The 27037-nt window shown below is 37.2% G+C and overlaps 1 protein-coding gene across 3 annotated transcripts in view; it reads left to right on the plus strand.

Moving 5' to 3' along the window:
• Window positions 1-27037, plus strand: part of GMDS (GDP-mannose 4,6-dehydratase) — a 640099-nt gene that overhangs the window by 149300 nt on the left and 463762 nt on the right. For all 3 annotated transcript variants that reach the window (XM_047734312.1, XM_047734313.1, XM_047734311.1), the window contains 3 exons: window positions 3559-3603; window positions 12456-12543; window positions 14080-14189. In XM_047734312.1, coding sequence (XP_047590268.1) covers window positions 3559-3603; window positions 12456-12543; window positions 14080-14189 — 243 coding nt within the window. The remainder of the gene's footprint in view (window positions 1-3558; window positions 3604-12455; window positions 12544-14079; window positions 14190-27037) is intronic.

The following is a 27037-nucleotide window of genomic DNA, read 5'->3' on the forward strand; positions in this document are numbered from 1 at the left end:
TATGTGGAAAACCCAAAAGACTCCACTCCAAAACTGCTAGAACTTGTACAGGAATTCAGTAAAGTGTCAGGATATAAAATCAATGCACAGAAATCAGTTGCATTTCTCTACACCAACAACAAGACAGAAGAAAGAGAAATTAAGGAGTCAATCCCATTTACAATTGCACCCAAAACTATAAGATACCTAGGAATAAACCTAACCAAAGAGACTAAGAATCTATACTCAGAAAACTATAAAGTACTCATGAAAGAAATTGAGGAAGACACAAAAAAATGGAAAAATGTTCCATGCTCCTGGATTGGAAGAATAAATATTGTGAAAATGTCTATGCTACCTAAAGCAATCTACACATTTAATGCAATTCCTATCAAAGTACCATCCATTTTTTTCAAAGAAATGGAACAAATCATCCTAAAATTTATATGGAACCAGAAAAGACCTCGAATAGCCAAAGGAATATTGAAAAAGAAAGCCAAAGTTGGTGGCATCACAATTCCGGACTTCAAGCTCTATTACAAAGCTGTCATCATCAAGACAGCATGGTACTGGCACAAAAACAGACACATAGATCAATGGAACAGAATAGAGAGCCCAGAAATGGACCCTCAACTCTATGGTCAACTCATCTTCGACAAAGCAGGAAAGAATGTCCAATGGAACAAAGACAGCCTCTTCAATAAATGGTGTTGGGAAAATTGGACAGCCACATGCAGAAAAATGAAATTGGATCATTTCTTTACACCACACACGAAAATAGACTCAAAATGGATGAAGGATCTCAATGTGAGAAAGGAATCCATCAAAATCCTCGAGGAGAACACAGGCAGCAACCTCTTCGACGTCAGCCGCAGCAACATCTTCCTAGGAACATCACCAAAGGCAAGGGAAGCAAGGGCAAAAATGAACTTTTGGGATTTTATCAAGATCAAAAGCTTTTGCACAGCAAAGGAAACAGTGAACAAAACCAAAAGACAACTGACAGAATGGGAGAAGATATTTGCAAATGACATATCAGATAAAGGGCTAGTGTCCAAAATCTATAAAGAACTTAGCAAACTCAACACCCAAAGAACAAATAATCCAATCAAGAAATGGGCAGAGGACATGAACAGACATTTCTGCAAAGAAGACATCCAGATGGCCAACAGACACATGAAAAAGTGCTCCATATCACTCGGCATCAGGGAAATACAAATCAAAACCACCATGAGATATCACCTCACACCAGTCAGAATGGCTAAAATGAACAAGTCAGGAAATGACAGATGCTGGCGAGGATGCGGAGAAAGGGGAACCCTCCTACACTGTTGGTGGGAATGCAAGCTGGTGCAACCACTCTGGAAAACAGCATGGAGGTTCCTCAAAATGTTGAAAATAGAACTACCCTATGACCCTGCAATTGCACTGCTGGGTATTTACCCTAAAGATACAAACATAGTGATCCGAAGGGGCACATGCACCCGAATGTTTATAGCAGCAATGTCTACAATAGCCAAACTATGGAAAGAACCTAGATGTCCATCTACAGACGAATGGATAAAGAAGATGTGGTATATATACACAATGGAATACTATGCAGCCATCAAAAGAAATGAAATCTTGCCATTTGCGACGACGTGGATGGAACTAGAGGGTATCATGCTTAGTGAAATAAGTCAATCGGAGAAAGACAACTATCATATGATCTCCCTGATATGAGGGAGAGGAGATGCAACATGGGGGGTCGAGGGGGTAGGAGAAGAGTAAATGAAACAAGATGGGATTGGGAGGGAGACAAAGCATAAGTGACTCTTAATCTCACAAAACAAACTGAGGGTTGATGGGGGGAGGGGGTTGGGAGAGGGGGTGGGGTTATGGATATCGGGGAGGGTATGTGCTATGGTGAGTGTTGTGAAGTGTGTAAACCTGGCGATTCGCAGACCTGTACCCCTGGGGATAAAAATATATGTTTATAAAGCTGTAAAAAAAAAAAAAAAAAAAAAGAAAGAAAGGATGAATCCCCAAGTTTTGTAGCAACATGGACGGGACTGGAAGAGATTATGCTGAGTGAAATAAGTCAAGCAGAGAGAGTCAATTATCATATGGTTTCACTTATTTGTGGAGCATAACAAATAGCATGGAGGACAAGGGGAGATGGAGAGGAGAAGGGAGTTGAGGGAAATTGGAAGGGGAGGTGAACCATGAGAGACTATGGACTCTGAAAAACGATCTGAGAATTTTGAAGGGGTGGGGGGTGGGAGGTTGGGGGCACCAGGTGGAGGGTATTGTAGAGGGCACGGATTGCATGGAGCACTGGGTGTGGTGCAAAAATAATGAACACTGATATGCTGAAAAAAAAAAAAAAATTAAAAAAAAAAAAATGTTCCCAACTACTTTTGAATACACAGATTTCCAGTAGTAGTTGGAGCCTCCCATTTTTATGTTTAAGTCTGTATGGGATGGAGAGGACTTACCCAGGCTAAAAGCAGGTGAGCAGTTAACAGGATTGATTGCAAAATGTCTACCCAATTCATATTTAGAACAAGGCTGGTAGCTTTTTATAGTACCTCTCGAACACTGATTTCTCACCCTTTGGCCTCCAAATAGTTTTATTTGATGACTTTCATACTTTCTTACCCTAAAAGTGGCACATGAAATACTTTAGTTTAAAAACCATTGGCCCTTACGTAGAAATTTTTCATAGAGTTATTAAAAGCCAATTGAGAATCTGTGTTTAGTCAGATACCTTCATCTTAATGTAGGGATTAAGATGCATCCTAATTTACAAAAAATAAACATCCTTCTTTTATTTAAAGTTTATGAATGTGTGTATATGCATACATATTCAGTGATAATAATACAAACCTTATTCTGTTTAACACACCCTCGCATCCCTAAAACTCTTTTCTTAGTGACTTTCCAGAACCCTTGAGTTAGAAGCCAACCCCCACCAGTGCCTAGAAGGTCTTCCTCAACAAAGGCGCTCACCTTCCTCCTCTCTGCCACAGTGTCTTTTTTCAGTAATGTTAATAATGTTCTGGTGTTCCCTACCTCCTTACACTCACCTGCATTGTCCCCAAGTTCCTGCAGCTCCCATCTCATTCCTTCACTCGAGATACCTTTTTCACAACCACCCAGAATTAGTCTGATTCCTGTTTTACGTTCCTGTAGTATTGAGGTCTGCTTTGCTACACATATTTTGCATATTTCACATGGCTAGTAAGTGGCAAAACCTAAACCCACGTTCATCTGAAGTGTCATGTTCTCTCTGTTGCCCCATACAATGTCCCTGGATTTGGTTTCTTACTCAGTAAATAGGACAATGATAACACTCAACTGTGCTTCTGTGGTGCTCAGGTGAAATAATGTCTATGAAAATGCTTACTGAGCAGTGGAAAGTATAACACCATTCTGTTTTTACCATCATTAGCTGTATTATTTTTATTCTGGTTGCCATGATCCTTAATTTAAGTTCATATAACTCTTTTGGTGCATTTCTCAGAGCTCTCAGTCTTGGCTGTCTTCTATGCTAGCTGCGATGGGTCTGACAATTGTCTATTTTCCTTTTCTTCCCAGGATGGTTCATACTTGGCTGAGTTCCTGCTGGAGAAAGGCTACGAGGTGAGTGACTCAGTGAGCAAGCACAGGCTGGTGGAATCACTTGGACACAGTGGCCTCCTGCTTCCTCTGCCGCCGTCCTCCTGTGTGTGTTTTCCACTGAAACTCTGATAACAAATCAAAATCAGGGGAAGAATGTGCCGCTTGAATTGTAACCATGCCAGCTCATTGTGCTATTTATCTGCTGGTGAGCACTGGTGGCTTCCCCCTGTTCCTTAGTGTTTAACTGCTTTGCACGCTTTCCACATTCTCAGATAAAGCAACCTGGGTAAGCTAAAAGCTATAACATTATGAGGGTTAATTTATGATGTAATGTGTTACATAAAAAAGTCCCACTCACAGTGAAGTCACTTAATTCGGAAATTGCGCAGAGCAATAAAAACTAAGCTGATCTTTGGCAAGCTTGAATGAAACATTTACACTCAGAGGTTTTTTCATTCTAATAGGCAGCCATATATTTTATGGACGCCAACACTTCTGGGTTTGCTGCTTGGTGTCATTATCATTGTCATCGTCTTTTTCTCCTCTTTTGTCCTCCCCTTGAACATTTTCTGCTTTCCTTAAAGGAAATGGGTTTTACATATTAAGTTTGATGTGTGTACATCTTACCTTTTCTAAGAACAGTTTTCTGTATATAAGTTCATGCTGTACAGAGAACAAAAACCTATACAGTGACCTCTATGTTCTGGCCTGGTTTGGGAGTATATATATTAACAAATTTGGATTCTCTGGATTATTCTGATTATAGATGTACTATTTTTTTTTAAGATTTTATTTATTTATTTCACAGGCAGAGATTACAAGTAGGCAGAGAGGCAGGCAGAGAGAGAGGAGGAAACAGGCTCCCTGCCAAGCAGAGAGCCTGATGCGGGGCTCGATCCCAGGACCCTGGGATCACGACCCGAGCCGAAGGCAGAGGCTTTAACCCACGGAGCCACCCAGGTGCCCCAATAGATGTACTATTTTAAAAAAATGCGCACTGTGGGGAGATAGAAAAACAATAGCTAGGAATTTGGCATCTAAATGCCAGCAGGATTTGAAGAAAAGGAAACAAATTTTCTTATTGTAAGTCATAATCCTCTCTGAGAGCATTGACTTTTAGACTTTCAGAAGTAATAGCACATATGTTTAGTGTCTTCTATTCCTTTACCTAACCAGGTAGTTTTATATCTTGCAAAAATATCAAAATAAGCCAAATATGAATATGAAAGTATACATGTACACTTGTGTTCATATACAGATTCCTATAATTGAGTGATAACATACGTATTCTGCAGAGCAGAGAATTTTAGAGTAGATCATATATAGTACAGAAGAGTTGTTTTTAGATAAAGACTAATAATTTATTCAGACTACATTTAATAAATCTAAAAGGGAAGGATTGGCAGAGAAATTACTTTGTTTCAGGTGTTGGCAACTAGCTAGTGTTTGGTAGTGTTTGCTAGCTAGAGAGGAGTTAGTGATTTATCTGTGTATCAAGTGAACCAAGAGAGGGAACTTAGTAAGACCGGATGGGATTCAGGATGTGCAACCCCAAGATGTGGTACCTTAGCATATTGAGTATTTTAAGCCTAAGGAGTTTGAGAAACTAGAAGGAGTTTGAGAAAACCGAGAAATTTCTCCTATTAATCTTTGTTGATTTAATGTGGAGGGGGAAAAAAGTTTTCCTCAACCCTCTTAGGGTCCCTGGCTGGGTCTGAAAATAAAACTGAAAAGCATATAAGTTTATTTTCTATAAGTTTAATGTGACTGGGAACTTTTATAAGGAAATGAAGATCCAAAGAAACCATTAAGGTTAAGTATTTTTATGTTAGGTTTGGTGGAGAATTGGTGGTGTTGGAGAAATATGACAGGTCAGGGAGTATGAAGTGAATATGAAGTAAGTATGGGAAACCTAACAAGATCTGTTTGTTTGGATTCTTCTTGGCATCCCCTTGTCTTCAGAGATAAGGATATTCGTTTTCTCCCATTATAGTGGTGGGCACCTCTCACTGGAGCGTTTCATGACTATTTCAGGAGAGAAGAGCAGGGTGAAAGTTAGAGACTTTCCTGCTTCTATTGTTTTGTCAGATTCCTTTAGCTTAAAATATTTCATACATCAAGGTGCTGTGTTTTGGGGTAGCATGTCCTGAACCCCATCATGGTCATTGCAGTTTTGAAGAGTGAGGTGGTATGTCAGAAGGAGTGCTTAAATTGCATGGATGTTGAAATTTACTTCCAAGGAGGACATGGGAACTAAGAGGTGAGATGAGGATGATGGCAATAAGTAGTATCTGCAGCTAGTGCAGAGGAAAACGGAGCAGGTCTGATGGTATGAGGTGGAGTAGTCACTGTGATAATGTGGTGGACTAGTGATAGGGCCTGGGGTTAACGTGGATATGGTCGATGGTGAATAGTCTCAGTCAGCATGGTGGTGCTGTTAGCATTACTGGAAATGGCTAGGCTTCTTATAGGCACAGAGACAGACGAAGCTCTACTTAGGTGGCTTGTTAAGGAACTAGCAGACTTCAGAAGATGGGTAGTAATGTTCCCAAATGGATGACAGACTTAGAAATAAGTGTAATGAGAACCTAGGACTGCCAGGTGAGCTACAGATGTTTTTGTTCCATTGACATTTCGAAGTCATAAGAGCAGATTTGATTCTGATAAAGACAATAGAAGGCCCACTTGGCAAATCACAGTTAGTGGGAGAAATGAATCATTGAAACAATGATTGGCAAGAGAAGAGAGGTTTAGGAGTGAGATCCATAAATTGATAGAAGGAGATAGTATAGACAATACAGGAGAAAGGTATAGAACTATAAAGCATAATCAGAAATGACTCTTTCTTGTAGTCAGGGGAAATATGAGTTTTGTAGAACTAGGGAAGCGAAAAGGTATTTATCCATATTGTATTCAATTTTAATAGGCTGCTGTCTTCCATTTTAAGAGATGGCTGTAATTGGGGGATAAGTTATTAAGGGAAATCTAACGATGGCACGGAATTCATCTTTTTGAGCTTGGGCTGAAGGAAATTTTTCGAAGAGGCTGCATTGAAAATTTTCCAGAATTATCAGCCAGCAGTCCCTGGTTGCTCAAGACCATGAGCAAGATAATATGGTTAGTAAATTTCATGAAGTAGGATAAGAGGAGACCCCTGTCTGTACCTGAATCCAGAAGGTCAACATCAGCAATTTGAATGAGCATAGACTTTAACTCAGCAGGTTCTCAACCTGTAGTGTGCTTCAGAGCCACCCAGAAGCCCCATAAAGATGAGGATGGCTGTTTCTGGGGTCTGGGAATCAGCCTTTCTAACAAGCTCCCAGCTGTTGCTGATGCCACTTTCCTGGATCTTACAGTTTGGGAACCAGTGCAACTATAGGTTCAAATGAGGTCCTTTAATCGTAAGACAAAGATGGACACAATTTCTTAAGGTACCTTAGTTTTGGGGCTTTCCTTCTCTGAGCTCTTACACTATTTAGAATTTAGTCTTTGTATAAGGAATATCACGAATCTAAGGAATAGCTGCAAACAATATACTTTGGGGTAGCAGAGTGTGAACCAGGAACAAATAAACATGGGGAAGAAGAGCTATAGATTCTGTGAATATGCTTAATAATGAGGATGAGGGGCAAACTTTAATTGTCTAGCAATGGTGAAGTCAGCCTGTTATTGTGATGGTGGGGAGGCATGGATTCTATTGGAGAAGCAGTAGTCAACTGGAAGGGGGCAAATTGAAGAGCAGAGATAGGTTGGTGGGGTAGTGGTGACGTGGCCACATAGGCAAAGACAAACACTATCTACAGAATTAGCATAGCACAGTTACATATATTCCTTACCTTTTAGCTTGGCTAACTTTAAAGCAAAAACAGACATTTGCATATGGCTTGAAAAGGAATATCATGTATGAATAGTCTGATAGTTATGGTTAAAAACCTTGTGTGACCTCACACAGTAGATTCTGAAAGGCATGGGACCTTCTAATGTGGCCCGTGAAATCCATGCATCTGGTCCTGAATGAACTATTTATTTATTTATTTAAAGATTTTGTTTATTTATTTGAGAGACAGAGCATGAGCAGTGGGGAGGGACAGAAAGAGAGAGAGAAACACTCCCCGCTGAGCAGGGAGCCCGATGCTGGACTCCATCCCAGGACCCTGGGATCATGACCTGAGCTGAAAGCGGATGCTTAACCAGTTGAGCCACCCAGGTGTCCCTGAATGAACTACTTAATATGAGAAAGTGAAGGATTGCTTTATTCCTGGTCCAGTTCTCACTGAGAAGAGATTCTACTTAAAGGTTTAAAGTTATAGTTTTTAGTGTTGCTTCTTTTTTGAATTTTACTTAACATTAATCATTAAAGAGAGCGCAAAGAGAATGAATCTAACACTTACTATTTATAGAATATAGGTGTCATCTCATGAAGAGGGAAACTAAGAATTATCAGGTTTTATTTAAAAAATCGCCCTTTAGGGTTGCCTGGGTGGCTCAGATGGTTAAGCCTCTGCCTTAGACTCAGGCCATGATCCCAGAGTCCTGGGATCAAGCCCTGCATTGGGCTCCGGGCTCAGCAGGGAGTTAGCTTCTTCCTCTGCCTCTCCCCCTGTTTGTGCTCTCTGTGTCTCTTTCACTCAAATAAATAAATAAAATCTTTAAAAAAAAAATCACCCTTTAAAACTTTGAATATTTAATTCTACAGTTGTTGAAGTGCAAAGCATAATTCTCCCTTAAACCCCGTCAGCCAGCTTCAGAGCAAGGGAGGTGAAAGAGGCCATCTAGCTCATTCTGGCAAGGAGGCCCTTAGGCCTGGGTGCCCGTAGCCTGTGTTTTAATCCTCATTTGCCACCCCGCTGGCTGTGTAGCCGTGGGCAAGTCACTAGGCCTTTCTTAGACTTAGTTTCTCAAGTAAAAGGGGTTGATAAAAGTACCTGTTTCCTTACATTGTCTTGAAGATTAGGTGAGACAGTACATGGAAAACAGTCCAGAGAAGCTCTCTGGGATTTGTGGGGCTTTAGTTGATATAAGAGTGACACGGTGACACAGTACTTGATGCTGACAGCCCTAGGGATACAGATTTTATAGAAGGTTTCTTGGTCTAGTTTATTAATTAGCATTAGTGAAAGGCAGGCCTATTATATTTCCTAGGATCTTAGCTCTGTGCGCATTCCTTCTGGGTGTGAGGGGACAGGAACATCGATAGAAGTGAAACTCTGATAAAACTTTCAAGTGCCTTCCTAGCATCACTGTTAGCAGATAAGACAACAAAATATACTTTTATACCCATTTTGTACCCAAAAAACAGAGAAACCAGAAAAACAAAAGACAAATTCAAATCTTTTAAAAGGAAAAATTTGTCTGGGAATAAATGAAATATTTGTATTATGTAATGTGGCAACAAATACAGCACAGCATATCAGAAATTAAAATAAAGAATAGGTAAATAGTGGGTTTTCCTTCTAAGAGGAATTATGACCAGGGAGTATGAGGAGCACAGGAAGGAAATGACATATAAGGATTGTCCAGTTGTTATCTGTGGGAGATTATTTGTTAGAACATGGAGTTCCTATTCAACCATTCATGATCTGTGAGGATCTGTAAAATATTTTTTCTGGGTTTCTAGAAACCTTGGTGAAAAAAGGCAGAAGTTTTTATGGATTTCATTTTGAGAAGATACTGAGTGTTGGTAGGATGGACCATGTGTACACTTTAGCTTGACCGCTTCCACTGGCTGTGTGATTGATCTCAGGCAGTGTCCTCACCTGTAGAATGTGTGTAATATAAGGAAGGGTGTTGTGAGGATAAATGATTTAATGTCTGTGAAGAGCAGTGTCTGGCATGTGGTCATTGCCATGAACATGTTAGCTATTCATGTTATCTATATAACCTGCACTTTTCAAAAGGCAAGTGGTATTAAACATCCCTGGGGAGTTATCCTTGCCTCCAAGAGAATTCTAGACATTGAAGAATTTGAAATCTAGTGGTAGTAATTTTCTGCTTTCTTGATTGAAATAACAAACAGATACCAAAGGATATGAAATCCAGTGGTAAGAATTTTCTGTTTTCAGGATTGTAATAAAAAATGAACAAACATGGGATTGGGAGGGAGACAAACCATAAGTGACTCTTAATCTCACAAAACAAACTGAGGGTTGATGGGGGGAGGGGGGTTGGGAGAGGGGGGGTGGGATTATGGACATTGGGGAGGGTATGTACTATGGTGAGTGCTGTGAAGTGTGTAAACCTGGCGATTCACAGACCTGTACCCCTGGGGATAAAAATATATTATATGTTTATAAAAAATAAAATTAAAAAAAAAATGAACAAACAAATGAGCAAGCATTTCTCTGTTATATTGCCTAATCTGACTCTAGGTTTTGGAGACAAACTAACTTTGTTCTGATGTTGAGATAACTTGAAATTTTCCTTTCATCACTTAGTTAAATTGAACATGAAATTTGTTTGTCAAAATACTCCTTTCTGTTTAAGACCTCAGTTTTTCAGAATTACATTTAGTTTTTGAACAGCTACAACATAATAGTGATTTTGATTAAGTTTATATGGAGTCCTATTCAGCTCATTTATCTTTTCGCTTTGGTTTCCTAACTCTTCATCTCTTTCCCCCCAAATCCTTATAAAAACAAACAATAACCTTACATACATCCCTTCTGTAAAGAGAAAGCTGCTAATCTCAAATTCTTAACTAGATTATCCAGTTTGCACACATTTTGGCTTGTCTTAAACTTTGTATTTCACCTGTCTCTGAAGCAGACAGACTCAGCTTTCATTAGTTCTTAGAATAATACTTGCTGTCATGGATTAAGCATTTGGCAGGTCTTTCTTTCCCTGTATACACATACCAAAAGTTGTGAGTGAGGGGAAATTAAAACACATTTTTTTATATTAAAAAAACCCTAGTGCTTAATGCTTTTGGTTATAAGTGTGACAAAAAGTCCTATGTTATTTATTTGCTGTGACTTTGTGTTGTTGTCTGATTTTAAATCGAATCTGTCAATATCATTTAATATTTTCACCAGAGCCTTTTATGTTTATATGCAAAGTGTATGTATATGGAGTTTCTCTTTGTTTCAGGATGTTGGAATATGTGACTTAACCAGAATCCAGCAATTAAGCGAAAAGATAGACTAATCATGTTATTGTTATTATTTTCATTGTTATAATTAAATGATCTGTTTTTACAACATAGAGATTACTTTATGTCCAATGAACTAAAGTTCTACTTACATCTGAGAAAGCTATATTTCAGAAATAATATGGTGGCAAACACCAGTTTTACCATATGTGAGTATATATGTGAACTTGGTTTTTATTAAACAAAAAATTATTTGTTAAAATTATTTGTTAAACAAAATTATTGTTCGTAGAGCAGTTCAACTTTACAATTAAATAACAACTTAAAAAATTGGAGACCATGAAGTAGAATAAATTCATGGCTCGATGTGTTATTTTATCTACTTCTAAATTAAGAAATGGAGATGTATACCCAAATCTCAATTTAACGTTTCCTAGATTTTACAGTTTGCCTCCTAAAATTTTAGTCAACGGTTTGTGATGTTCCCTTCTTAAAAATATTTTCATTTTTACCACATTTTCTTGGGCTTAGTTCTTTTGGAAAATAGTGTGGATGAGTGCTTTTCTCTTTGGCTAAAGCTACTAACCAACAGAATTATTAATTGTGGGTGTGTTGTATCCTTTGCAGAAGTTAATTTCTCATGTATGCCGTATAAAATGACGATGACATGTCTTTCTATTTGAAAGAAAGTCTTATGTGCTTATATTCCGCACCTTACCCCCCCCCCGCCCCCCAATCTGGAATATTTGAGTCATGCCAAGGATTAATTTTGGTTTGAAACAGACAGAAAACGATTGAGTTAAAATATAGAAGTGTATTCAGCTGCAAAAGAAACTGCCCAACATTCGAAGGAACACTTTTAAAATAAGTAAAGGATTAAAACTGCCACCAGTAGAACTGGAAATTGGGCAGCTGGTGACATAAGCTTGTATTAGCATTGGCAACACAAAGGGAGTGATCTTGACATTAGAAGGAAGTGAGACCAGGTCTTGAACAATTTCTCTTATGTATCAGACACAAACAGTCTTTTCATTGGTATCAGACAGGTATGCATTCTTGTTCCAAGGACTTTCTTCCCCCTCACACAAATCATGGTTAAGCTAAAGATAAAAATTTAAAAAAGTAAAAAATCCTTTCTTCATTTGAGTTTTCTTCATGTCTTAAATCTAGTAGAATATAAATCTTGTCCCTAATCTATGCTATTTCTTTTCAACAAAGCTGGATAATAGCAGCTGCTGTCTGTTTATATTTGTGGACGCAGGTATATTTATATATATGTAATAGGTGCACGATGCAAAGCTCTGCGGACACTGGAAGGAAGTGGTGGCATCACAGCCTCTTGGCCTCATGCTTTTTGTTACAGAGGCTGCAAGGCAGTTTTACCGATACGATATGGCCTTACATGGTCTGTCTTCAGTTTCAAACTGAAGAGATATTTTGTCAGCAGCAGGGCTCTAAGTGTGTATGTGTGTTTGGAAAAGGAGACATTTGAGTCTCTGTAACTAAGCATTTGCTGAGAAGTCACATAATTATCTAATTACTTTTGTTGAGATTGGCAGTGAAAACACGGCAGAGAGATGGAGGTACAATGCTGGTGGCTGGTGGGCAGTGGTTGGGGAGAAAGTAAGCAGTGGAACTATTTTTAATAATTTAAAGATAATGTTCATAAGTTATAGACTTATAAGTTATAGTTATTTTTCACAAGGTAAGCATTAACAAAAGAACCTCTGAGTTGCTTATTAATCCTCATTGCACATTTATAATTTTTTATCTTTCCACGTTGTAGGTCCATGGAATTGTGCGGCGATCCAGTTCATTTAATACAGGTCGAATTGAACATCTGTATAAGAACCCCCAGGCTCATATTGAAGGAAGTAAGTAATTTTTTTTCCTAAAATTTCTTTCTATAGCTTCCTACATTATGATAAGTTATTTTCAAATGTCCAAAGCCCATCAAGTTGCAATTATTTACCCATGAATTGCCTGCATTAAATGCCATCTACATGCTTTGAAAACCCTTCCATTGCTTGCTGCCCCTGGGCCACAGTGTCATCTTGGTTAGGCTGTTACAGGATGTTGGTCAGGTGATGCTGCTCAAGAAACCAAGAGTAGACATGCCTTTGATCACCCTTCTCCAGGTGTCCTTATCCCCTCCAGTAAGATCAGGTCCATATTCACAGTACACTCCTTTGCTTTTTATGTTTGGTATAATGTAATCAAGCTAAGTGATCTGTGTACATTTATTTAATTTTTAAAATAATTCCTGAAGACAGGTCCAAAAACAGGCGGCAATTAGAACTATATTTAATTGCTTTACAAATCACTGTCAGTGTTTGCAGTTGCATGTTATTTTTGTTAATAGTTGCCTGAATGTAGCCAGATAGTCTACACAGCCCAGTCATAGTGTGTTCTCATTTGCCTTTTATAGCAGCTCCTAAGCTTATGAATGAAACCATTTTACAGATGAGGAAATAGAGGCAGAGAGAGGTAGTAACTTTATTGAGGTCACATACCATGTAAAAGACAGAGGTAGGACCAGGAGACTGGGTTTTTAACTCCCGAGTTCATCCTTCTTTGCTTGTCCCTTTTTTCTAGCTAGCGAGAATAATTCAGTCTGCGTGGAAAGCATTAATGATTTTGTATTCATTTCAGAGCACCAAATATTTGCAATTTTGTGTTTACTTGTATAGGTAGTGATATCATCAGGAATATAACCTAGTTAGTTATTTCCACTAAAGGATTTTTACCTTAATATTTAGGCTACTCAGTACATCCTCCTTGAAAATTATTACCATTTTTGTGCAAAGTACAGAATGGTTGTACCATTGGATCTAGACACATAGATCATTATTATGTAAAAATAACAAAAATATCAAGCTAGCAAATTGCCCGTCTACATGTGTCATATTTAGTGAAGTCAGTAAGGCTATGCTGTGATTTAGGGTTAGACTAGGCTGGCTAGTTGTCCTAAACAATTATGCCTCTACATCAGGCATTTCATGGATGACTTAAGGATTGATGTCTATGAAGTACTTAAAAATCGCTAGATAAAAGTATCTGGTTCTTACCAGTGTATTACAGAGTTCTTTAGATAATGTGTTCATTTTTGTGAGATTTTCTTTGTTTGAATCTCACTCTTATGTAACATATCTTACAAACTACCTGGGAACCATATGATACGTTAATTGTATAACATTGTCTTGATAAGATTTTTTAAAAAGTTTATTTGAGTTTTTACAAATCGACTCATGTCTTTCTACCATTTAGTTTCTTTAAAGATGACAGTTGTACTCTGCTGCTCTGAAACCAGTCTGGTTTTCAGACTTTCAGAACATACCTTTCAATTTTGATATTTTTTTAAAAATGGGCTTATGTTTTCTTCTATCTAATGGTATGCTTTTGAATTCTAGACATGAAGTTGCACTATGGTGATCTCACTGATAGTACCTGCCTTGTGAAGATCATTAATGAAGTAAAGCCTACAGAGATCTACAACCTTGGAGCCCAGAGCCATGTTAAAGTAAGCCATTTTTACAGTCAGATTTCTCTGGCTGTGTTCCTGAATTGTTCTATATTTTACTTTTTTCTGTTCCTTTTGTTGTTGTTGTTGTTGCTGTTCCTAATGCAGGCACTACTCCTAGTCTTCAAGTTTAATAAACGAATTTAATAGAAATACTATACTTTTAAAAAGTGTATTCTCTGTTACTGAGCACATAAAATCTTACTGCTAACATTAAAGTAGCAGTATTCATTTATTTTGGGTTGATCTTGTAGTCTGTTTTCTGCCATTTCAAATCCCATTGTGAATGAAGTGTTTTGTTAAAATGTTGGAAAATGTAATGCAATAAAACTACTATTTTAATATTAATTTTTGGTAGTGGTTATATTACTGGCTGAGAAAATAATATTTTTTTAGTTCAATAATATATAAAATTAACCAATTTAACTTTTTATTGCAAGTAGTAAAAATCATGGGAAGAAAAGCAGTTTTTAGCTTCTTGTCTCCTCAGTAGGATACAGCTAATGTTGATTTCTTTCTGATATAAATTCAGATTCTCTGGTAGTCTACTTACCTCTCTTTAGTTTTTCTTTCTGGAATAAATCATGGTAAACCTGAGAAGCCCACGCCTAAGGCTCTAGCAATCTGCTTAATTCAAATTTCCATTTTTGTTGCTGTATCCCAGTGTCCACTTGAGTTAGTGAAATCTGAAGCCAGGAATGATATGAGCTCTATTTAGACACTTATTCAGTCAGAATAGTGGAGCTGAGAAATTAAAGCAAATAACTCTAAGTTAAAAGAGCCCCTCTTCATCCTGCCAAAAAAAAAAGTCCAGAGAATTTATCAACTCTTTTTTTTTTTTTTTTTTTTGCTGTTTAATGAATAAATTCAGCAGTGTTATTTCAGAAATATTTAAGGTGATTTGTATTCCTCTATATCCCCAACTTTAGAAAGAATGGAATCTATATGCCTGTTTAATATCTCTGCTAGTTTAAGGGAGAAAATATAAACTAAATAAGATGAAACCAAGTGTGGAATATAGTGAGAGAAACATAGGGGTTACCCAGTCTTGTTAATATTAAATTTAAAAGTAGTATATAAATCCTCATAATTTACATTTTTCTCTAAAATGTTATCCTTGAAGGATAGCTACATATCAATAAAGTTACTTCTTTATTGTGCTGTCTCAGAAAAAAATTTTCCCCTTTCTTAATCTTGATGATTCTGTTTAATATCCAGTGTTAACTTTTGGGCTGTGAAAGTTATCAGCATCTTTCAGTTAGAGCAGAGCTGTTTTTCTAAATGATTCTGAATATCTTTTCTCATTTTTAAGGGATATCTTATGCATATTATGCCGGGAAAGATTACCACCTGTTTTCTGTGGAGAAGTAGTTGCTGTCTTTAATACTCCAGGTGTGAAGACTGTTTATCACTAACTGGAGCAATCAGTCCATCTTCCACATTATAATTTATCTAGTTGCTTCTTGGCCTTTTTGGCCAATGTGAGAGTATTTTCCAGGCAAAATTTGAATGTTTTGTTATGAATGCTCTGTTACTCAGTTTCCTTTAGATTAAGAGCTTTCCTTTGTGATTGTAGATAGTTTATCACCCCTGGACCTATAAACTGGCATGGTGGGAAGATGTAGGAAATTTTATGAAGATTTATTTATAGAAGGTCCCCCCTCTCCTGTCATTTTAGTGTTAAATGAACCAGTCTTCTCCTTTTTCCAAAAACTTTTAGTTCAAAAAGTCTGCTGTACTTTTCTTACTTGAAATGAACCTATTCCTTTGTGAGTGTCATTCTAGAGTGGTTGCACTGTAAGTATAGAAAGCTTAGGAAACCAAGTCATTTCATTCTAAGTTGCTATGTATGTGAAGTTTGTCTGTTTTTATTGTGTTTTGCCTGCTTCTCCTGAAGGCCAGTTAATTGGCCAAAATGGTGCTTAATTGAATGTGAATTTTTACTTGTAAGGTCATTTAGCCCTTCAACAAATATTTGCATGTATGATGGAATGGAGGACACTAAGATGTATAAAACCCACTTCTGTTGTTGAGGTTCTAAAGTGGTGTAGGGGTGACTGTGGCTAGTGACAGAGGCTGGCGTTAATATCTTTGAGTCTTTAGAGAACTAAGAATGGAGAGAGAACTTCAGTGTGAGGGGATTATCATGGTATCAACGAGGGGTTTTATGGAAGAACTTTGCAGACATATTTAGCAGAAACTTGTAGTTGAAATGAAGGTAGTAATGTAAGGCCCATGAAAAGTTGGGTTCTGCCTGTAACATGAAGGACATTCTAGATTAGCTGAGCAAAAAAGCCGTTAAGGAGAAATGTGATGTATGGCTGTGTAGGAAGTTGGGCTACCTTTGTACAGCCTCTGTATATTTTTGAATATGGGGAAAACAGATTTAGAGATGAGTTTTATAGGTTAAATAAATCTAGCGGTAGACTATTGGAAGCTGTTGGAAGATGGTGGGAATGGGGTGGATGACATGGGGTGCCTGGTAGGGCTGTCCTCTCTGCTGATAAGATATGGGAGCCAGGGAAGAGGGAAAGCAATGCAGTACCCAGGGGACCAGACAAATAATGGTACATAGTAGAAGTAGGCATTCAAGGAGGGACTGTTGGAGTCAGGCAGGGTAAATGAAAAATTCTCTCCTGGATATATTCTACTGGCAGGACTTGAAGTACAGTCAGGGGAAGCAGGTCATAAGGTAGTTTAAAATATGTTGTGAGGTTTGGGAGAGATTTGGGGTACAAAGATGTAAAATCAGCTCTGGGAATCTTGAGATAGCAAGGAGGAAGCTAGAGAAAGAGGAATAGAGGACTGAAGCTTGAACCTAGGGGACATGAGTGCATTTAGAATGGGAGGAAGAAGAGTAGTCACTGATGATAGGAAGGTAGGAGATGGACAGGCAAGAGAGTGGAATGGTGTCACAGAAGGTAAAAAAAAAAAAAAAAATCAGGCCATTTTAAGCAGGAGGGAATATCAGCAGTGCTAGATACTCCTAAAAAGAGCATTTTAGCATATGATAGAAGAATTAGTTAGGGTGCAGAGGATTTAGAAGTTGAGGGGTTATGAGGGAAATGCAAATTGAGTGGATTCTATTCTAGAATTAACTGGTGTAAGAGGGAAGAAAGAGAATATGATTGATAAGGCTCACTTTAGCATCAGCTGCAGGTTGCAGGGCCATTCCCCAGAATTTCTTATTTATTAGGTCTAGAATGGGGTGCGAACTTCATTTTTAGGACATGTTCAGGTAATGCTGACTCTGGTCTGGGAATTTCACTTGGAGAACCATTGCTCTAATGTTTCAAGTCCCTTGGTTTACCCATATTTAATGTGTGCCTTAAATGCATTCTTCTTAGGCATTTTTTAAATGTGTCAGCTTTTGTTTTGATATAAAATTATCCTGCTCCTTGCCAGTTAGTGACCTAGTGAGCTTTTAAACCCTGAAACTATACCTGTTATCAGGAATGATGAGAATGGAAAGAGTCTAAGGAGAATCTGATACAAGTTTTTACCAAAATTTTTCACATTCACAAATCTTTTTCTGTGTACTCCATGAGAAATACTAGTATTTTAGAGGAATAGTATGAATACAAACCACTGTTAGAATGTCCTTTAAAAATCCGTGTTCCATGTCACTATTTCTGCTATGATCTAGGGTCAGCTTGATTCTTTTTTTTTTTAAATTTTATTTTATTATTATTATTATTTAATTATTTATTTCTTTTCAGCATAACGGTATTCATTGTTCAGCTTGATTCTTAATCATGGAAAGAGTGGGTGTGGGGCAGGGGCTGGAGTGATGGCAGCTGGGGATGACAGATAGCCATGTTCCTAGGGCGATGTTGCTCTGTTCCCTTACCACTCCAAGGCTCTGTGTGTTGGGCTTCAGTTGTCTGCCTGTTCTCCTAGCAGCTTGTTAGGGGATTAGGATGGAAAATACATACAAGCAGCATGCATACATAAATACGTACATATATTTTTATAATTGATTTCTCAGTGTTAACCAGCTTTGTAGGATTGTAGGTATTCTTAGACAGTAGTTCTTAAACAAAAGTTCTTTCTGACAGTGGAATATTTGCAGTTAGGTTAATTAAAATACATTTTTATTATTTGGCTTGGAGCTTTTTTGAAGGAAGGCTCTAATATTAGCACATTTTAGATTTAATTTTGAATCTGTGACTTCTAGACTGGGCGTTGTTTATGTTGGCTTCTCTTTGTGCAGGATAAAGTCTTCTATCACTCTCACTTCCAGTTAATTTGCTGTGGGCTATGGTATGCTAAAAGTAAGGAAAATAAAATAATAGGAAGTTGGTCTGGTTTCCTGTAGGAAACCAATGAAGATGAAATTGGTTCTTGGAATAAACCCACAGCAGTCTGGGAAATACTGACTGAAGACATTTTTCTGAATCATAAACAGAAAAATTATGACTCATGAAGTGTGGGTCATTGAGAGGCTGATTTGATCTTATGTGGGAGAAAGTGAGAGATGACGGAAATGTACTAGTTATTAAAAGTAGTTAAATCTAGCATGATGACATCATCCAAGTAGGAACAAATTATCCAATATTTAGCCCTGCCCATTTTCATGGGGAAAATGTTTCAAGAGCCTGCTTTATTGTTCTTCCTTTTTAACTGTATAAATAATAGTTTTTCAATAATTTGTCTTCAATTTCTTATCTGTTCAGTGTGCATTACTGTCATGATTTTGGATTTTTCCACCATTCCTCAAGCTTCTTTGGCAATCTCATGTCATTCTTGAAACCACAGTGTTGGATGAAATCTTTCTACAGTAAATCTAGTCCAACATTACTCCCTTTTGTCTCACAGTGTTATGTTAGAATTGCCTTTATTTTTTTTTCCCAAAGAAATGAAAATTATGCAGTCATGGAATGTTACAGTTAAAAGGAACTTCAGAAACGACTTCATATGATTTTCATTTGTAAATGAAATTATCTACTCAAAGTCACGCATCTAATTGCTGGCCAATCCAAGATTGCAACTCAGATGTTTGTATTCTATAATTTATTGTAAAGACCATTCAAGGAAATGATTACAATTGTAATGTAAAATAGTTCTCACCTTAAGTTTTTCTTTCCCCACATACCTAAGTTTCTTAAGTTTATTTTTTTTTCCTTGTGATGTCAGTAGATAGAAAGTTATTTTCTCTTTTCAGTTTTGAGAAGGATTTTCAGTGTTAAAGGCCATTAGTAAGTCTTTAATTTTCTTATCCAAGAAAAATATCTTTAATTTTATCTAATTTTTAATTTTATCTTATACAAATTGAACAACTCCATGCTTTTCATTAATTTTCTGACCCTTTAATGACCTTTATTATTTTCCTTTTTAATTCTCTGTAAGCTGTTTGTTTAATTTTGTTTCATGACACCTGGGAGGCCTGAGTGCCCAGAAGGTAAACTGGGGCATGGCTGAGTGAGTGCGATCAGGAGTGGGAGTGGGATTTTCTTGTCTGGTTTTGTGGGACCAGTCAGCAGATGTGGGCATGGAAGCACGAAAGGGCTGAATCTAAATTGTCATTGTGGGACTCCCAGCCCCGGAAGCTAGGCAAGAAGCAGAGTTGACTATGAACCAAATGTCTAGTGTAGTGGCAAGCACCAAGTTAGAATCCAGGAGAGATGAGAGAAAAACCAGGCCAGGGAATGAAGTTGGGAATAAAAAAGAGGCATGGGAATTAGACAAGTGGCCCTTGGGAAGAGGACTGAGCAATTTAATTAGCCGAGGTAAAGACTATCATCTCCAGTAGCTTTTTCCTGGCTGGTCCTGGGAGTTGAAATTTATAGCTAAAGAGCTGACCTCCATATTTATCTCTAGGAGGCCTAAACCTCTTGTGGCTTCTTTCATTGAGGGGAGGGAGACAGGTGGCTAAATGTATTGGAGAATTGCCTTATGGTAGGAAAAGGCAGGTGCCTATGTTGAACATCTGGTTACTGCCTAACCCAGTTATAGAACAAAATAAAATTGCAACAGTGTGGCCCTTTGCTATGCAATCATAGCAAGGGCAAAGGGTGGCATATTAAAAACTCAGAGCAAATGGCAGAGAGCACTGTTCTTCTGTGTCCTTTATCAGTTATTCCCTTTTGGGGGACATAGTGGGGATCTTGGGGATACTGACAAGGTGTAAGCAGAGCAAGAAAATAAGGAGTAGGCAGGGGCATGACTATTGCTGTCAGGAAGGGAACTGTAACAGCATCCTTAAATGTGGGTGAGGGTCGAGCTCCATGCCCACACAACCATGTGTTAGATTTCATTAGACTGTGTGGACTATAGCTATTCAGTGCTGCCTCTGCATGCTGCCTTTTATCAGGCCCCAGTGCCAGCACAGTGATGCAGGAGGAGGCTCACAGATGCACATCATTGTTAGTGTTGGAACAAGTATCCTCGTCCTCCAACCCCCACTTTTGGAAGATCCCATTATAGCACTCTGCTTTTATGAAAGACCTGTATTAGCACTTGTTATCACCATTCAAAAGAAATCTGAAGAAAATTTTCACTTTTATGAAAATAGGTGCATAGCAAGAATAGTGTTCAGCGCCTGTTTTGCAGTGAGGCAGCATGCACCCTGAGCAGCGAGAGTGGCCGCATCAGGCTTCTTCCCCAGGAGCTACATTCAGCATCTCAGGATCAAGACAACATGGCTTTGAAAAGTGATTATGAGTGTCTGTGCTTTATCTTGACTTTTGTGCATCTGTTAAGCAGGATGTATCCTAAGGTATCAGGAAAGCCTAAGGGAAGTTATTTTTTGGGTCTGGGAATGCTCAAAAATATCATATAAATTGATCGTAATTGTTTCTTTGCTTTCTGCCATTTTGGCTTATGAAAGTTTTCCTAAATGGTCTACTTTGGATAGTGGGGGAAACCTGTAGATGACTGTCATGGGGCAGAAGGGAGGAAGGTTTTCATGAGATACTGTGATACAGACAAGAGTTATCAAATCAGGGATGGAGATGGAATTCCCAGGACACATTCTAAAACTTTAGATCCAGGCCTACCCTAGACGCTGGGCCTTGGTGTTTTCCCTGGCTTCAGACCATGGCTGTGGTATGTGTTAGGTATGTGACTTTGGCAGAGTGCTCAGCATTTTTAAGCCTCATTTACTAATCTATAAAATGAACACCTACCTTAGGTTGAGAATCCTTATGACCTGCTTCTACCTATGGGCCTTTGCACTTACTTTTGATTATGGTACTCTTTCCTAGATACCTACCTGCTCATTCCCTTAACTACTCTCAACCTTTACGCAAATGTCAGCTTCTCAGCAAGGCCCTCCTGACCATGCTGTTTACAATAGTAACTTCTGGGAATGGTGGCACAGTCCATCCTGAGGGGGAAAGCTACGAAAAAAATGTGGTAGGAACAAGAGAGAGGGGCCAGAAAATGCAAATCGGCTACTCTCCTTCCCTACTTCCAATCCCAGTGTGCTCCCTATCATAATTTAGGCTTAACATGAGGCAAATTATTCAGAGAAACGAGTTCACTAAGGCAATACAGGGAATGGACATATCATTCATTGTTTCATCTGCCTATGATACAGACTTGCCTTTTGCCACATCAGCTGTTTGAAACTGTAAGTAAGAATATTTTCCTCACTGAAATGCCTGTAGTATCTGCCACTGAAATGTTAACTCGTTATGCCATGTTATAAAGAGGAAAGTGATGTTTTGGGCCCTTTGATTTTTATGAAATGGGCCATAGTATTTTGAGGTGGAAGTGATCTTGGCGATGAGCCAGCTCAAGCCCTTATTTTGCAAAACACAGCTTGGGACTTCCATTTGATGAACAGCAGGTCCGACTCTCTAGGCTGGGACCGAGGACTGACGCCACTTCATATTCTTGTCATACAGCTAATCTAAGAAGACTGAGGTGGGGAAGGTGTCACTGAAGTATCACAGGGGAAGAGAACATAAGACTCTGATGTTTGAAGTTTCACCTCTCTTCTTATTCCCACCACTTATTACAGTGAAACAAAGTTTTGATCCAATTGGTTTGAGTTAAAAGCATTGTTTTTTCCCTTGATGGAGGAAACTGGTTGTAATTAATACCACATGAGTAGTGTTTGGATAGCGAAGAAGATCCCTAAATACAACAATGCGGGTGAAATGTTAGCACGTAAGTAATACTAAAATAAAATTAGTGTAGAAGGGAAAATAGAAATCTATAGTACTAAGTAAGCAGAAATAATTACAATCTTTTTGGCTAGGATAGTTCAATAAAAATTTTTATATCGAGTGCTTATACTGTACTGGTGTGTAAGTAAGTTTCTCTAAAAGCTATAGGAAGCTAATGATATTTTTTACTTAGAAGAATAAAAAGAATCAATAATATGATAACCAAAATGAATCATTTGTTCCTATTTGGGTACTTTAAAAAAAAATAAATTGCCAGGTCAGTTATTTGACTATTATAATATCAATTAACCTATTTCCTAAGATTTAAAAGTAAATATTTCCTTTTTAATATGTAAATGTATTTTTGTCCATATACGAGTATACACAAATTCTAACTCCTTGTTTGGTCTCTGAAGAGAACTTCTTTTGTTAGCAGATAAACTGATACAGGCTTATATATTTTATGAGGCTTAAAATCAGTTCTTATATTTTCATATGTAATTCTTTTTTATATGTAATTCTTGAGTGTGCTCGGAGCAGCATAAAATCACCCTAGTTGTTAGCAAGTTATTAATATTGAAATTATGAAGGTAGCTTATGGGCAGAAGGCTTTCTTGGTAAAGAGCAGTGAGTGCAACTTTGAGAATCTGAGTATTAATAAGGTATGTTTGCTATTAGATCTAATATCTGTGCATACTACAGTGTGTCTGTTCCTGGAAAATTAGCTTTCTTACAAGTCAATTTAGCAGGATGAATGGAGCAACTAGTGGATGCTTTTAATCTCCATAGATAGATAGCTTGGGTGATAGAAACCTCTACGGTCAAGTAAAGTGGTGGTTTTGCTTGTTTTTGTTCTTTAAGCCTCCATTTCTTTCTGATTCATTCTGTGGTTCATCACCTGTGTGGGCACAGTCCCCATGATATTTAATAAATTTGGTTTAACAACTTTAGTTGTTACAAGGAAATTGTAGTACAAAACCTTATCATTATATAATTTAACATTTATGCTTACAGTGCATTAACTCCACTAGTGTAAATATGACTCATCAGTTTCTATGGTTCTTAGAAAGAAGTTTAGCATTTTTTATCTTACATTCATGAGGGTAGAGCAGGACTTTATAATGCTTGTGGGTCCCTGTGTGTCATCTGGCTCAAATTCTTTTTGGAAGCCTGTTACGGATTTGAGCAATTGAATTCAAATCTAAAACCACTTAAAAAGTCCTTTATAGTCCATTAAGAATTTATAAGAGAGAAAACACTCTATGAAAGTTCTCCTCTCCCTGTTCAAACAGATTGTTCTGTTTTATTAGATCTAGGTGGTATTGTAATTTTGATAACAGCTAATAACGTTTGGAATTTTGCTTATAATTAGTGGACCACACAAAGGTATGTTTGTCGGGTGTTTCACTCTTAATGCACTTATTAAATAAAGTCTTAAATATTATTTTAGGTTTGCAACAATTAAGCTAAAATTAATGCAAATAGTTAAATCTTAGTATCAATTTCTAGATGTATTTATAAATACAAATAGTAAACAGTGTAGGTTCTATGAGTGAAACATTTGCTTTGGATTTTTAATGATGAAAACTTTTTGGATTTCCAATTAGATTGGAATATATAATTTGTATAAATTAAGATGTAGATATAGATTACGCTTTAAATCATAGTTAGATGTATCTGTAGTCCCCCGCCCAAAACCCACAAAACACTTGTGTGTAAATTTAAGAATTTAAACTTAACTGCTCTTTTAAACACCTCATATGGGTTGGTATCAAATATGATTCTTACTATATTCTTTTAATACAAGTGCAGTTTATGAAATTCTCTTTGTTAAAGTTAGATCCTTAAAATTGGTAGAGTAAAATAAAATGAAACCTTTTCTGTTTCAAAAAGTTTAATGCATAATATCTTTTTTGTTAATTTTGACTTAAGTTATTAAGTATTGGATACCTTCTTACCAGTGCCAAAGAGAAATAAATTGTAAGAAAATAACCTAGTTTAGATCTCCATTTTTTGAAAAATGTCGAACATGAAAGATTAGTAAGCTTCATTATGTTACTTTCTTTAGTAACATTCACTTAATAGGTACATTGTTTATGGATATTAATAAAAAAAATCAGCCACGAAGAATTTAAATTTGCTTTATTTACAGATAAATATGCAAAATGGCTTGGTTTGGCTTGCTAAACTCTGTTAAGTTTGTCATTAGGGTAATTTAGACCAAAAATTACTTTAAAAAGTTTAACGATGAGCTCAACTTCCCTATGATTTTAATGTTGATGATTAAAATGTGTTGATGATTAAAATGTAGTATCTCCAGATGACAAATATTGTGTCGATAGTAGTTATGCAGTAACTGTAAATGTCAGGCTGGCAGAGGCGAGGCAGTCAGGGTCAGCTTTTCATTCTGTTTGGTAAATCAGGGTAGAACCTTTTCCTGAGTCTCCTTTCTACTCCTACCCCCATATGGTTACATATTTGTACCATTTTTTTTTTTTTAACAGTAAAATGTCTTTTAGAAATCAGTAGTATGACAAACAGTTAAGGAATATTCTTCAGGACTATTAAAACATCATTACTCCTGATTAGAAATACCAGTTTTTACCTTAACTGTGTATTGTTAAATGGTTTAGTAGAGGAAAGTCTTGCTTGTTTGTTTTGCTTATGTTTCCCACTTGGCTCACACTGGAGTGATTTTGTTTGTTTTTTTTTGAACTAACATTTGTCAGGACAATTCAGAACCAACATAAGCACCTACTGAGGGGAAGGTTGAGAGGTTCTTCGGTATTCTGATGTATTTTTCTGTCTTCTCTAGAAAATAATTTTTGAGTGTTTGACAAAGAGTGGTTAATTATTAGATCACAGTATTTGAGTTATTGGTAGTTTAAATGATGTGAATAAATACTTTTTTATTGGATTGTTTTACATTTGCTTGGTATTAAGTATGAAATTTTTTTGGCTAAGTGATCTTTTTTCATCAGATTGTTTGGAAATAGTATTTAGATTACACTTTTGCAAAAATTAATTCATTTCATTGTAATTATTTAAGTGTCTTAAAACTTCACTTTGTCAGTGTTTCTTTTCCAAACATAACTGTAGATGTTTCCATATTAGCTATAATTTATCAACAGCATTACTGAAAAAACTGTTGGCTTTGGTTTATGTTAAACAATGCATCCTCTCTACTCTTTCAGGGTTAGAAAGTTGTTTATAGAAATTCCTGGTAAGCTTCGGCATTTCTGTGGGGAGGCAGATTATTCCTGAAGCTTCACTTGTCATCTGTCTAGATTAGAGCCATGATTCTTTTTGGAACACGGGTGGTTTCTGGTGCATGGAAGAGTGTTGTGCTCTTTTCTACACATAGATGGCAGCAAAGTGTTACAGACAGCGGAAGTCAACCTTGTTCTTATAATGAAAGATGAATGACAGTATAAACTGACTTCTATCAACGTAGCTGCCTGTGTCCTGTAGTTAAACATAAAATAAGAAAGAAAGCCACTATTGATAACACAAGAATATAGGAGAATGAAGAAGGCTATGAGAAGCTATAATACACTGAATTTCTGGACAAATCCCAGGTGGGAAGGCTTAATCTTTTAAGGTATGTCATCCACTCCTGTAAGATGATAGAAATCAGCTAAGATAATATGCATGTCAAAATAAAGAGAGAGCTAAGGGCTGAGGGGTGGTAGGGAAAGAGGGAAGTAAAAGAGAAACGATACACAAGTTGCAGTGGCAAGTAATGGCCTGCTGCCTGAGGGTACTGTAGAGTTTGGCCTGCATGTCTCCTTCTTAGTTAAGCAAGTTACAAAGAGGAAATGTCAGTCCACGAATCAGACAAACATTCCATGGGAACATTTGCTCAAATGTCAGCATTTTAGAAAATAGAACTGCAGTCTGTTATGGTCTGGTCCCCACGCTGGATTTGCTATTAAACACACAAGTACAAATATATATTTCTTCAGAATGCGTTTGCAATTAAGAAGCCATTTTATGTCTTAATTAACATTCCTAAATAATGACATAATCATTATAAAAATGACAGTCATCGTTATAATTAATATTTAATATGTGTCTGTTTCTGAGGAACTTTCTGTGGCTTCCCACAAATTTCCAAGGTAATTTTCAAGTTGTAGAATTGAATTTGGTAAAATCACAGACATGAGGATCTAATGAAGTAAAATCGTATTTATTAGAAACCTGAGATATGGAGGCAAGTTATAAAAAAGCAATTTGTACCATGTCCTGAACTATCGAATCATGTCAGTATCTTACTAGTTATAAACATAATAAGGGCTCCTTAATACCTCTAATGTAATGGTAATGTTGTTCAAGAAAACATTTCCGTACTTTTTAGTTTTTTTCCTCATCTACTCTTAAGCGATTTAGTACCACAGACTAATCTCTGTGTCACAAAATTGATTCCAAAGGTGTGTATAACAACTTGCTCAAATGCAGTGTCTGGCAAGTCTCTCTTGTGACAGCAACTTATTTCTCACATAATTATTTTTTTAGTAAATTTGATATCTTAACAACCCTTCCCCTCATTTCTGGGTTCAAAAAATAACACTTAATATAATTTATTTCTCATACTTAATAAAGGCTTACTTGAGAGTATATTGCCATTCACTCTCTAGCTGCTTCAAGCAAACGAGGTTAGAAGGGAATGTGGTTTGCCAGAGTGTGCGGTGGTTTCCAGCCCCATTTGCTGTGCACTGTAATGGGCCTCAATGT

This window comes from Lutra lutra, chromosome 6, assembly GCF_902655055.1.
Source record: "Lutra lutra chromosome 6, mLutLut1.2, whole genome shotgun sequence".
Lineage (NCBI taxonomy): Eukaryota > Metazoa > Chordata > Mammalia > Carnivora > Mustelidae > Lutra > Lutra lutra.